The 12,692-nt window shown below is 31.3% G+C and overlaps 3 protein-coding genes and 1 non-coding gene across 6 annotated transcripts; 3 read left to right on the top strand and 1 right to left on the bottom strand.

The window, feature by feature from the left end:
- Positions 1–6: 6 nt before the first annotated feature.
- Positions 7–5,188, top strand: LOC139847147 (salutaridine reductase-like). The gene is made up of 5 exons (XM_071836765.1): positions 7–143; positions 226–469; positions 3,998–4,066; positions 4,338–4,532; positions 4,614–5,188. The coding sequence occupies exons 1-5, from the start codon at positions 130–132 to the stop codon at positions 5,010–5,012; spliced, it is 921 nt and encodes a 306-aa protein (XP_071692866.1). The 5' UTR covers positions 7–129; the 3' UTR covers positions 5,013–5,188.
- Positions 5,189–7,000: 1,812 nt separating this feature from the next.
- On the top strand, positions 7,001–9,054 carry LOC139847598 (salutaridine reductase-like). 2 transcript variants are annotated; one of them, XM_071837301.1, is made up of 5 exons: positions 7,001–7,124; positions 7,231–7,474; positions 7,636–7,713; positions 7,897–8,079; positions 8,443–9,054. In XM_071837301.1, the coding sequence occupies exons 1-5, from the start codon at positions 7,111–7,113 to the stop codon at positions 8,827–8,829; spliced, it is 906 nt and encodes a 301-aa protein (XP_071693402.1). In that variant the 5' UTR covers positions 7,001–7,110; the 3' UTR covers positions 8,830–9,054. The 2 variants fall into 2 exon arrangements, with proteins under 2 accessions (XP_071693402.1, XP_071693403.1); XM_071837302.1 differs by lacking the exon at positions 7,897–8,079.
- Positions 9,055–9,945: 891 nt separating this feature from the next.
- LOC139846533 ((+)-neomenthol dehydrogenase-like) lies at positions 9,946–11,557 on the bottom strand. Of its 2 annotated transcripts, none has more exons than XM_071836016.1 (5): positions 11,530–11,557; positions 11,183–11,426; positions 10,792–10,866; positions 10,525–10,674; positions 9,946–10,427 (listed from the first exon to the last, which is right to left on the bottom strand). In XM_071836016.1, the coding sequence occupies exons 1-5, from the start codon at positions 11,550–11,552 to the stop codon at positions 10,050–10,052; spliced, it is 870 nt and encodes a 289-aa protein (XP_071692117.1). In that variant the 5' UTR covers positions 11,553–11,557; the 3' UTR covers positions 9,946–10,049. The 2 variants fall into 2 exon arrangements, with proteins under 2 accessions (XP_071692117.1, XP_071692116.1); XM_071836015.1 differs by having other exon boundaries at positions 10,525–10,713.
- Positions 11,558–11,729: 172 nt separating this feature from the next.
- TRNAA-AGC (transfer RNA alanine (anticodon AGC)) lies at positions 11,730–11,802 on the top strand. Its single transcript has one exon. It is a non-coding gene; the product is annotated as a tRNA-Ala (tRNA).
- Positions 11,803–12,692: the final 890 nt, after the last annotated feature.

The following is a 12,692-nucleotide window of genomic DNA, read 5'->3' on the forward strand; positions in this document are numbered from 1 at the left end:
ACATTACATATATAACCCTATCACATAGGATTATAAGATAGAGTTTTTTGTGGATGAAAATATTATATGAACATGCTATAAAAGTAGCAACAAGGCTTGTTTCTTAGTCTACATCAATTCAATTAGCTAATGGAAGAAAAAAGGTACTATCATTCTTCTTTTTCATTTATTAAAATATTACTTTTTTTAACCCTCTTAATTCATATTATTCAGTTGAAATATCAGATATGCAGTTGTTACAGGAGGAAACAAAGGGATTGGTTTCGAAATATGTCGTCAACTTGCTTTAAACGGAATTGAAGTCATATTAACAGCTAGAAACGAGACTCGAGGGCTTGAAGCTGTTCAAAAACTCAAAGTCGATGGTATCTTGAATGTTATTTTTCATCAGCTTGATATCCAAGATCCAACTAGTATAGCAACTTTGGCCACATATATTGAAACCAACTTCAAAAGACTTGATATCTTGGTAAGTAATATATCTCATATGTGTCTGATATTACCATTTACCTTTACCATTACCATTAAAATTAAACCATATAGGTCATATATACTCTGTTTCAAACAACAAATTAAACAAAAAAACAACCCCTATATATATATATATATATATATATATATATATATATATATATATATATTAACTTTCATACGATCAGCTTCTTATATTTACTAAAATTTGTTTTTAAAAAATTTACAAAAGCATTATGGACAAGCAACTATATGATTCAAAATCTTTATTCAGTTTATATATATATATATATATATATATATATATATATATATATATATATATATATATATATATATGTATATATATAGTCAAAGATCAAATGAGAACCATTTTAAGACTGAGAACGAACCACTAATTCGAGCAAAAATTTTTGACGGGCGAATATTTCTGGGCTAGGTCGAACAATTTTTCAGATACAAATGAAATCCCTTACAATAACCTAATTTCTTTTATCCCCAATTTCCTTTTCCCAATTCTCTCGGTTCTCTCGATTACACCTACAATTGCAATTAGAGGCACCTTTGAAATTAAAGCTTTTGTATTTGTTTATTTCACTTTGGCCCGCTGTTGGTCCCCATGAAAAAATGTATACGCCAATTCTCCCGATTACACCTACAATTGCAATTATTGAATTTGTTTATTTCTATTTGGCGAATTTGTTTATTTCAATTTGGCCCGCTGTTGGTCCCCCATGAAGATAATGTATACACATTTGAACAATTTGGCTCGCTGTTGCAATTATCGAATTTGTTTATTTTTGTTCAAAGTAGTCTGCATTTGAACAAAATTTCTAGGACAATGGATACTCTGTTTTTTGAAGATGAAGAACAGATGTATCTACTTGCATCTTTTTTTTGTAGAACTTGTTCTACATTTGTGTTCTACAATTATCTGTGTTCTACAATTACTTGCATCTCAATTTTTTTCTAATATCTTAAAATTGTTAGCCCTTGTTTTTTTTGTCATACTACATCCAATTTTGTTCTAATACATCCAATTTTGTTCTAATACCTCCAATTTTGTTCTAATACATCCAATGAATTTCACTAAAATTGTTCTAATTGGAGTTCTTAGGTTCTCACACATGCTGAGTTCTCACTGGATCCTCTATATATATATATATATATATATATATATATATATATATATATATATATATATATATATAGGGTCAAGATCAATGGGGAAGTAACCAATTGGGGGGAAGCGGGGGGAAGCAAATTTTTTTTTTTTCGTTTTTTTTGAATTTTTTTTTTCCGGCATCAAGATCACATGAAAATATGAATATTTAGAAGAGACACTTCGTGATGAATGTTATTATTTAGACGGGAAAACGATCGACAAAAATAACATTCAAGATAATATTGTTCGTGAAGAATATGAACGTTTTTTTTTTCTTCATGTTTTGTGAAGTAAAATTTAGCCCGATTTAGAGTTTAGGGTTTAGGGTTTAGGGTTTGGTGTTTTGGGTTTATTCCATAAACCCAAAACACCAAACCCTAAACCCTAAACACTAAACTCTAAACCGTTCGTGTTAAAAACTCAATCTAAATCCTAAATCTAAACCCTAAATCAAAACCCTAAACCCTAAATTTCTAAACCCTAATATCTAAACCCTAATATCTAAACCCCAATAGCTAAAACCTCAAAATACGCTCGAAAAATACGATAATTGTTATATATTACTTCTTTGAGCGTTTTCCCGTCAAAATAAAAACATTTATCACAAAGTGTCTCTACTAAATGTTCATATTTTCATCTCATCTATAATGTTCATGAACAAAATTTTTTCAAAAAACGAAAAAAAAAAGTTTTTGTTTCCCCCCGAATGGTTACTTTCCTCTTGATCCTACCACTATATATATATATATATATATATATATATATATATATATATATATATATATATATATATATATATATATATATATATATATATATATATATATATGTATATATACATATACATACATACATACATACTAGGTTTTTGAGCCCGTGCGTTGCATGGGTGTGTAAAAAATCGTGCAAAAATGTTATTTGCAGTTCATATTGGTATGTAAATAACGATACTAAAAAAAATAGGAAAAATATAAAAATTATTTAAGAGCCCGTGGTGTTGACAAATTTAAAAAAATCTTTTGAGTTTAAGAGCCCGTGTTGTTGACAAATTTTAAAAATTCCTTTTGAGTTTAAGAGCTCGTGGTGTTGACGAATTTTAAAAGTTCTTTTGAGTTTAAGAGTCCGTGATGTTGACAAATTTTAAAAGTGATTTTGAGTGTTGTTAGTAACTTAATGTCTATAATTTTTTCTCACCATTAATATCTTTTTAATATATAAATTATATACTATGTAATATTTAGAGTATATTGAAAGCATACGTTGTAAGCATATGTTTGATATGGGCAAAATGTTGTTGTAAGCAACTAAGCATACATGTTTACGATATAATGGAATTTCTTTTAGGAAAAAACTTAAACAATGTTGTTGTAAGCATATGTTCGATTTAAGTAAAATGTACAATGTAACTAATTGTCAATTTTTAAATACAAATATAGATAAAGTTTATGTTGGTTGTCATTTTTAACATTTCTATATTAAAGGCAATAATGGTAGACTAATACGGAGTAATAAAAATTAAATTGGATTTACGTAAAAAGTGTATATATATATATATATATATATATATATATATATATATATATATATATATATATATATATATATATATATATATATATATATATATATATATATATATATCGCCTTGTTTATATAAAGAAGATTATATATGTAAATCTATATCTATATGTATATATTAAATTATAATTGATAATTAATTCAATTTAATAAAAAAATGACACCGAATCAAAAACCTTTTTGATTTATATATATGCATATAATATATATATATATATATATATATATATATATATATATATATATATATATATATATATATATATATATATATATATATATATATATATATATATATATATATATAGTGGAGTGATACGAAGAAGTAAAAAAAAGGGATGAGGGGATCAGCGTGATAAATGATAATTATCATTCATCACGTTGATTCTCCCTCTTCCCCTTTTTTTGTTTTTCCCTGGATCGCGCCCTGTGTGTGTGTTATACAGTCGAAGATCCGGCACTAAGTATCATTTTGGAGATAAGCGGCTAAACAATTTCGAACCACACATTTTCAAATGCTTAATTACTTCCCCCGTCTCAAAATAACAGTCCACCTTACTATAAAACAACACACTTTGTTTCTAGAAATAAGAAAACAAAGTAAAATATTTTAGAGTTTTGTGTATTTCTGTATATTCTTCTTGAAATTATATTTAGAAATTTTAAGTGGGAAAATCAGTTATTTCTGGTTAGAAAAGGAAAGGGTGTGACCAAGTGATCTAGATGATCATGTGTATTTTATATATTGTGATCCTCTCTAACTAATCAAGATAATGAATTCAGGTCAATAATGCCGCAGAAATTGGACTAGTTTATGTTGATGATACAAAGTTTAAATATGGAGGAGGATTTGTAAGTATTTCTCTATCCATAGCTGTATAAGATAATGATCTTTATATACATGTATATCAAATATTCGTTAAGGAAAAAAAAAAATGTAATAACTAGAAATTGGTGAGATGTAAAGTTTTTTTTTTTTTTTTTTTTTTTTTTTTTTTTTTTTTCATGTTAGTTTCCATGATCTTAACACAATACTATCTAACAAAATCTAATTTATCAAATAGGGATATCATATATGAACAGTCCCATTAACAATTTTGAAGTGATCTGTTGCTACTATTAGGTGCAATTTGCTGATGAGAAGGAGAAGGCAGAAGTTTTTCACGACATTATTGAGCAACCTTACGAGCTCGGTGAAAAATGCTTGAAAATAAATTATTATGGAACTAAAAACCTTACAGAGGCACTTCTTCCTCTTCTTCATATCTCTAAATCACCGAAAATTGTTAACGTTAGCTCTGAGTATGGAAACTTAAATGTAAGTAACTAATATTCGCATACTATTTTCCTTTTAATTTCACTTAAAGTTATGGAATAATATATATTGTTGTTCTTTTAGCTGTTTCATGGTGAAAAATTGAAAGAAGAATTAAATGATATTGAGAAGTTAACTGAAGAAAGGATCGATGAGATTATCAAATGGTTTTTGAGGGATTTAAAGGCTAATAATTTGCGCGATAATGGATGGCCTCTTACAACTTCTGCTTATAAATTTTCGAAAGCTGCTCTTAATGCATACACAAGATTAATGGCTAGAAAGTTTCCACATATTCTCGTGAATTGCGTGACTCCTGGATATTGTGTAACGGATATGACATCTGGTACGGGATTTCATACAGCAGAAGAAGGTGCTAAAGGACCAGTAATGGCTGCTTTGTTGCCAGATGATGGACCATCCGGTGTCTTCTTCATGAACATGGAAATAGCACCTTTTATGGGGGAAATACTTATATCATGATGATAAATAGCTTATATCTTAAACAAAATGGTTGATTCTGGAAAACACTGATGCAATATGTTGTAATTTGTTTGTTATATTTAATGAAGTCGTATTGTATTTATATAAGTAGCCTAATAAATCTTAAAAACTTTTATTTTTCCCCAGTGTAGGCTATATACCTCAAAAAATACCAATGTAGGCTATATATTTTCAAAAAGTGTTCTAATGTAGGGATATCGGTGACCGGTTACCTGAACCGGTAAACTTAATTATTTAACATTTTTTTGCATTCTATATGGCTACAAATACCGATGTAGGCTATATCAAAAAATGATTTGTTCCTATTTATCACCAACGTCATTCTCCACAAAGATGCCACGTCATCGTTGAGTTTTTTATCAGGTTAATAAGTTTTGTCCGTTTATATTAGTACACTTTTTGAAAGTATATAGCATACACCTCGTATTTTTTTGGGTATATAGCCTACATGAGACAAAAGTGAAACTATATAGCCCACACTCATATTTTTTGGGGTATACAGCCTACATTGAGACAAAAGTGAAAGTATATAGTCTATTTATAATTTTAACCCTAAACAAAATGACTAATAAACTCGAAGTCAACCAAGAGTCTTGTAGCAACTGCTCATTTGGGTCAGAAGTACCACCTACACATTCATCATTCTCAATCCAACAATACCCAATCTCGCACATGCCAGGTATGGGGAGGTGAGATGTAGACAATCTTTTCTCTACCCTAGAATAGAAGAGAAGTCGTTTCTCTAACCACAAGTCGAGAAAGAATTCTTCACACACAGGAAGAGAGAGTCATCCCTCTCTCTACTCCATAATAGAGAGATTGCTTCCGTCAGAACCTCCGACAAAAAAAAAGTGTATATATAAGGTAATAAAAAATAAATAGATAAACAAAAATAAAGGATAAAGAAAATGAAAATGAAAAAATACACATACTACTACATTGCTAACTTGTTCTGCACACGGACTCCACTAATTAAATTGACTAAACTCACTCTCTCATTACCTTTGGAATAGGTCAACAGGACAACAGAGAATACCAATTCCAACTCAAACACTTACCAATTATTATACTGAAAAATATCCTCCTAACATATAATATACGGAGTATTAAACATGGAAGTGTTGTTGGTGTATTGACGGTGACATAACTTCCTATAATCGACACTCACAGGCCTCGGAAGTCTCGGATGTCATACATAGGTTTTGTTCGACTCAACTTCTTCCATATGCCCTTTTGGTTTGGACTTTCATTTGGGCGTTGGATTCGTAAAACATTGGGCTTCAAGATTACCCAACACGTTTTTAGAATAATAATAATAATAATAATAATAATAATAATAATAATAATAAATAAATAAATATTAATAATAATAACTAGAAAAAAATTCGACCGCGCGTTGCTGCGGTTGTATTTAACGCGCGGTCTAATTTTGATATACGATGTTTGGTACCTAATATATCTAATAGGTTGGGTTGTTTGTTGTACGTGTATGTATATGTATGAAATATAGCCCGAAATATTTAGTGTTTTTTAACGATGTCCGTTTCGCGTATAGCTAGTCGCGTTGTGTTCGTAAAAATATTTTGAGTTGAACGGTGGTCTCGGAAAAATTTAACTCGCACCGAGCGAGAAGATAGGGCATGTTAAGAATTCGGGTGGAATTAGTTTCTTTTATTTTAATAAAATTATATATTTACACTTTCTACCCCTGAGAAATGTAAATTTGAGGGATCGTTGTGTAAAATGAGCCAAAGTTGAGGGACCGATTGCAGTTTAAGCGCAAATTCAAAACGACAATACGAAACAACTGAAACGACGAAATCCGGCGTGACTATTAGTATGAAGTATAATATAATATAATATAATATAATAATAATATAATATAATAATATAATATAATATAATATACTCCAACAACAACATGGCATAATTATTAATTAAAATTAATAATAATAAAATATGTATATGTATGTTTGCTACTTTTTGGCTGTCTTCAATATTTCATAAAGTCATTCAACTGATAATATACATATATAAAAATATTTTATAGTGTAACACAGCCTAAGAAACATTGAAAATGGCATCAAAAAGGTGCTTGTGATAATTCAATCCTGTTACAATTTAATATCACTAATTTGTAAGCTTTAAATCTAAAATTGTAACGTTTTTTGAACTACTTGTACTTAAACTGATGTAGGATTGCAGTTGTTACTGGTGGAAATAAAGGTGTTGGTATAGAAATATGCAGGCAGTTAGCTGATCATCAAGTTATTGTGGTTTTGACTGCCAGAGACCAAAAGAGGGGAGTCAACGCAGTCGACAAACTGCAGTCCTCCGGTTTATCGGACATCGTTTTTCATCAGCTCGATGTCACAGATCCTGCCAGTATTGCTTCCTTGGCGAATTTCATCAATGATCGGTTTGGGAAACTTGATATATTGGTAACTATCTGACTTTTAAGCCCTGTTTTTTCTTTTTGTTGACTGTGTGATTAAAATTTGTTGAATCAAATGATGATGTCATCAAAATATATTTTGATGAAATTGATAGTTTCCTTTTTTAACATACGTTTTTCGATCTGCATATGTTATAAATGGAACAGGTGAACAATGCTGGAATCTCTAGTACTATCGTCGATGAGGAGTTGTTTTTGAGTTTAGACCTTTCGTTTCCAAGTGAGGTAAACCCTTTTTCCACCTTCAAGGTGTAGTAGAGATTCAGTTATTTGCTTTTTATGAAATAGTTGTTGATAAGGATACGGTACATACATTTTCACCCTTTGGAATTAGCAACATTATTAAAAGGACAATATATTTTCGTGACACGACTGCTGATACAAAAGTTCCCTTGTGATGCATATTAGTTATTGGATGGGAGGTTTAAGCGGTCCACGAAAGTTGTAACACAAACTTTTGAAGGAGCTCAAAAGTGCTTAGATACCAATTATTACGGAGTTAAACACGTCACTCAAGCTTTGCTACCGATTCTTCTTAAGTCAACCTCTCCAAGAATAGTCAACGTCTCATCCAAATTAGGCCAACTAAAGGTACGATAACCTTAATGTCCTCGTTAGTATGGTCAGGGTGGACCTATGGAGGGTAAGCCGGAGTCGGCAGACCCAAATTTATGCAGTGTATTTATGTGTTAGAGTTCGACATAGTTTATTTATATGTTATAAGTAAGACATTTTTCCCCAGGTTTCTTGTTTTTTCAATTTTCTAACATTTTGCACCATGAAAAAAAAAAGGATCTGGATCCGCTATACATATGCTAAGTTGGCATAAGTATTGTACTATTAGTAAATGGTATCATATAACTAGACCATGTTCATAATTAGTTCTCTAAATTCTCTTTGTTTTCTAGCAATTTGACGATTAATTTGTGTGCGGTTATGTTTATTTTTCATAAGAATGTGGAAGACGAAAGTGCAAAGAGAATTTTGAGTGAGTTTGATGGACTAACGGAGGAGCTCGTGGATGAGGTTATTATCGAGTATCTTAAAGATGCTAAAGATGAAGAATTGTTAAAAAAGAAAGGGTGGTCAAGTAATCTTTCTGGATATATTGTCTCCAAGGCAGCTCTTAATGCCTACACAAGGCTAATAGCAAGAAAATATCCATCTGTTTGTGCAAATGCGGTTACACCTGGTCTTGTTGCGACTGACATGACATTTTTTAAGGGACCCGTGACGGCTGAAGAAGGTGCTAAAGGGCCTGTGAAACTAGCTTTGATCCCTGATGGCGGGCCATCAGGCCAATACTTTCGAATGATGGATCAATTGCCATTGTCGTTCTAATAGGCAGGGGCGGAGCCAGGATTTGACGATAGGGGAGGCTTACTCGACAATTAAAAGAGACAAACCTAATAAAACTAAAAGAAACAACTTCATCTGTATAATCTTTTTAATTGTTTAAAGCATAGATGGATAACTACTTTACGGAACTTTAGTAACTACGAAAAAAAAAAAAATGTTATAATAAAATTTACATACGAAAACTAATATGGCTCATGTAAATATAATTGGTAGGTAAAATTGTACGATATATTTCAGTTAATATTACTCCGTATTGAGGTTTGAAAGATTTGTAACTCAAACAATTGGTTTATATGAATCACTGAGGGAGACTTAGCTAAAATAGTTAAATATGAACTATTTATATTTCATCGAAATTGGGCCTATTGAGGGAGGCTGAGCACCCCTCTGTCCCCTCCTTGTCTCCGCTACTGCTAATAGGAAAGAAATTCTGATTGTAACATATGATTCTTGAAACCACATGTGTGTTTGAAAAGATTTTAATGGACAGTAGCACCAAAAAAAAAATGTGTACAAGATGTATACCAAAAAATAATAATGTAATATCAGAGCGAGTTATCTACAATAAGCTTTCAAGTTACCGAATAAGCTGCAGGTATAAATTCTTAGCCTGCTTATTCAGTACTTCACTTCACAGCACCAAAATAAACATTAGATAACATCATGCTTAGGGTGCGTTTGATAGACTAAATGATTCATAATAAGAATGATTCAAAAGTTCTGAATGAATTTAGTTCTGAATAACACAATGTTGTTTGATAATCATTTTGCATAAACAATATGAATGAATTAAATCAACTTATTATCGTTTAACATTAATTAATATCAATATATACTTATTTGATAAAGTATTCTGGGTACGAATTAAGAAGAATATCACATAAAATTTCAGCTCTTAATGGTAAAGAGAGTGTTTCAACTCTGAATGGTTCAACACTAAATGCTGAATTATTCAACACCATATGTCATTCAAAAAAGTTCAGAAACAAACGCACTGAATGCTAAATGATTCAGCATTCAGTGCTGAACCATTCTATTAAGATGTAAACAAACGCACCCTTAGTATTACATTTATAACTATAATTTATTTAATACAATATCTTTTACTGTTCACTTTGTATATAGTCAAATACATTATGCATACACACATACAAATTCTGGATCTATTCAAAGCAAACATGGACTTAGTACTAGCTTTATAATCAAAATGAGACTACTTGCATTTCATCAAAGCAGACCCCAGAAGGACCATCATCAGGCAACAAAGCACCCATTACGGGGGCTTTTGCACCTTCCGTTGCGGTCAAGATTCCCGTATGAGACGTGATATCAGTTATTACATAACCCGGATGAACACTATTGATAAGCATGTTAGGAAACTTTCTTGCTAAAAGCCTTGTATAGCCATTAACCGCGGCTTTAGAAATCTTATAAGCCGTGCACGTCAAGGGCCAACCGTTTTCTGACAACTTATTGGCCTTGAAGTCGGTCAAAAACTTTTGTATGATTTCATCAATCTTTTCTTCCGTTAGGTTTTCGATACCCATAAATTCTGCTTTCACCTTCTCATTGCGGATCCACTAATGAACAACAAAGTTGTAGATATAAAAAGAACGTGTTTAATTACATAAAAGTTTATTCTATTTTGTGTTTGAGTGAGTGAGCGTGAATTATTACTTGTAGCTTTCCAAAGTTTGCCGAAACATTAACGATTCTCGGTGAGTTAGAAAGTTGGAGAAGGGGAAGAAACGCTTCGGTTACTGCTTTAGTTCCATAATAATTCGTCTTCAAACATTCTTCTCCCAAATCATAAGGTTGTTCCATAAGCTCAGTAAACATATGTGCATTTTCATCATGAACGTGCAACTATAAACCATACACAATAACGAATCGCATAGTTTTATTCCAGATTTTTGTTAAGATTGTGAAAGTTTATGTACTTACATATCCTTTTCCATCCTTGAAGCCTCTAAATTCATCATGACGTACGACAATTCCACTTTCTGCTGCATTATTCACCTGAACCACTACACTTTTATATTTCAAAATCTACCAAGGGTTTATTTGACTGACAGAACATTTAAGATTAACTAACTTTTTTTTTTTTTTTGAATGGCGATTACAGTAGATCATTTATTTCAACGACCCTTATCATTTGCACGTATCTCACACACACATTCAGAAACCCTTAGGATTAACTAAATTATAAAAGATAAACTTGAATATGAAGAGATTTTGTTTTTTATAAAAAAAATCACTAAAGTCTCTATAAATAAGGAGTTTTTAGGAGAAATTATTACCAATCTCATAACTGATCTTCAAAGGGTATACTTACCAATATATCAAGTTTCTGGAATTGAGATTCAACGAATTTGGCCAAATTAGCAATACTCGTCGAATCTTTAACATCGAGTTGATGAAAAACGACATCGACGGCGCCTGAAGCACGGAGGTTTTGGATAGCTTCAGCACCGCGACTCTCATTTCTGGCGGCCAGTACGACTACGACGTCGTTTGAGGCCAATTGACGACATATTTCAAGTCCGATACCTTTGTTTCCTCCTGTCACAACTGCAACTCTGAAATCAAATTCAAATCGAATAATGATAATGATAATAATTATAGTTAATAAGTAAATTAGTAAAATGGAGTTAATGAGATGATTTGAGTTATATGATATACCTTTTATTTGTAACACTTCCCATTTCGATCTGCAATTTGAAAGACTGATTAAATTAATGAGGTTTAGTCCCAAAGATTTTTTATTTTTTATTTTTATTTTTTTTGCAAAAAAACGAAATAGTGTATACTTATGGATGTACAAGTATTAATTACGGTACATTTAATGTTTAATTATTATACAATACTTAATTATTCAAAATGGGGATGTAGCTCAGATGGTAGAGCGCTCGCTTAGCATGCGAGAGGTACGGGGATCGATACCCCGCATCTCCAAATTTTATTAATTTTGATTTCAAAAAAATATATTCAACTTTTCATGCTATTTTTTAGTTAAGTTCATATAAACTTGAGTTTATTTTTGTAATAAATTTAGATTATATGTTAGATAGTAATATTTGTTGACTTTTTAGAGTTCAATAAATAAATAAGTTATAAACGTACCCTAGCTGTGTTTTATCGTCTATAAGTCGATCTTAAACGTACCCAACCGAATAACAACTCCAGATTTCGATCTAATTTCTTGCAGGCTCAATTCAGATCCCGCACGTTTATTTGATTAAACTAGTTATAGTGTTTTCCTCCTCTAAATCGAGTCTACGTTTGTTCTAAGATCCGTTTCGGTGTCAACATAACCATAACCATATACTTATATTTATAAGAGCACTCCAAGCGTATATGTTAAACCATCGCCAATCACTCATGTCCAATAATAGCACCATTGGCGGCACTTAGCCAATGTTTAACCAATCTTTCCTCGCCAACCATTTCGTCAAAATTAAACATAATTCATCACGGATGTCTAGGTTTTAAATACTTGTACATTTTGCTTTTAAAATTGTCCTATTTAATTAGTTAATTTATAGTCACTGAGAAAGAGTGTGATGGTTGTGAGTGAATAGTGAAATATTGAATGGTAATGGGTGGCTTCGGGATTTCTTATGGGCACATGCATCCCATGTATTAATGGGTGGCTTCGTGATTTCTTCCGCACTCTTACGTTTTCTTCTCTTGCTCAACTCTCAATTTTTATGGAATACAATATGCTCACTGAATGATAAAAAAACAAATCTTCACTGCTACAATTGTATAGATTCAAGGTTCTAGTCATGCTAATCTGACAATTTCCGCTGTCTTTCTCATCCCTTGTAGGAGTTACCCGAATT

Source organism: Rutidosis leptorrhynchoides, chromosome 5 (assembly GCF_046630445.1).
Source record: "Rutidosis leptorrhynchoides isolate AG116_Rl617_1_P2 chromosome 5, CSIRO_AGI_Rlap_v1, whole genome shotgun sequence".
Lineage (NCBI taxonomy): Eukaryota > Viridiplantae > Streptophyta > Magnoliopsida > Asterales > Asteraceae > Rutidosis > Rutidosis leptorrhynchoides.

Bases quoted from the DNA above. Each gene is read 5' to 3' on its own strand.
- LOC139847147 (XM_071836765.1), top strand. The intron at 470-3,997 runs GTAAGTAATATA...TAATGAATTCAG, and splicing joins TCAAAAGACTTGATATCTTG to GTCAATAATGCCGCAGAAAT. The intron at 4,067-4,337 runs GTAAGTATTTCT...TGCTACTATTAG, and splicing joins TTAAATATGGAGGAGGATTT to GTGCAATTTGCTGATGAGAA.
- LOC139847598 (XM_071837301.1), top strand. The intron at 7,475-7,635 runs GTAACTATCTGA...TAAATGGAACAG, and splicing joins TTGGGAAACTTGATATATTG to GTGAACAATGCTGGAATCTC. The intron at 7,714-7,896 runs GTAAACCCTTTT...GATGCATATTAG, and splicing joins ACCTTTCGTTTCCAAGTGAG to TTATTGGATGGGAGGTTTAA.
- LOC139846533 (XM_071836015.1), bottom strand. From the start codon at position 11,552: ATGGGAAGTGTTACAAATAAAAG. The intron at 11,427-11,529 runs GTATATCATATA...ATTTGATTTCAG, and splicing joins GGAAGTGTTACAAATAAAAG to AGTTGCAGTTGTGACAGGAG. The intron at 10,714-10,791 runs GTAAGTACATAA...TATGGTTTATAG, and splicing joins TCAAGGATGGAAAAGGATAT to TTGCACGTTCATGATGAAAA.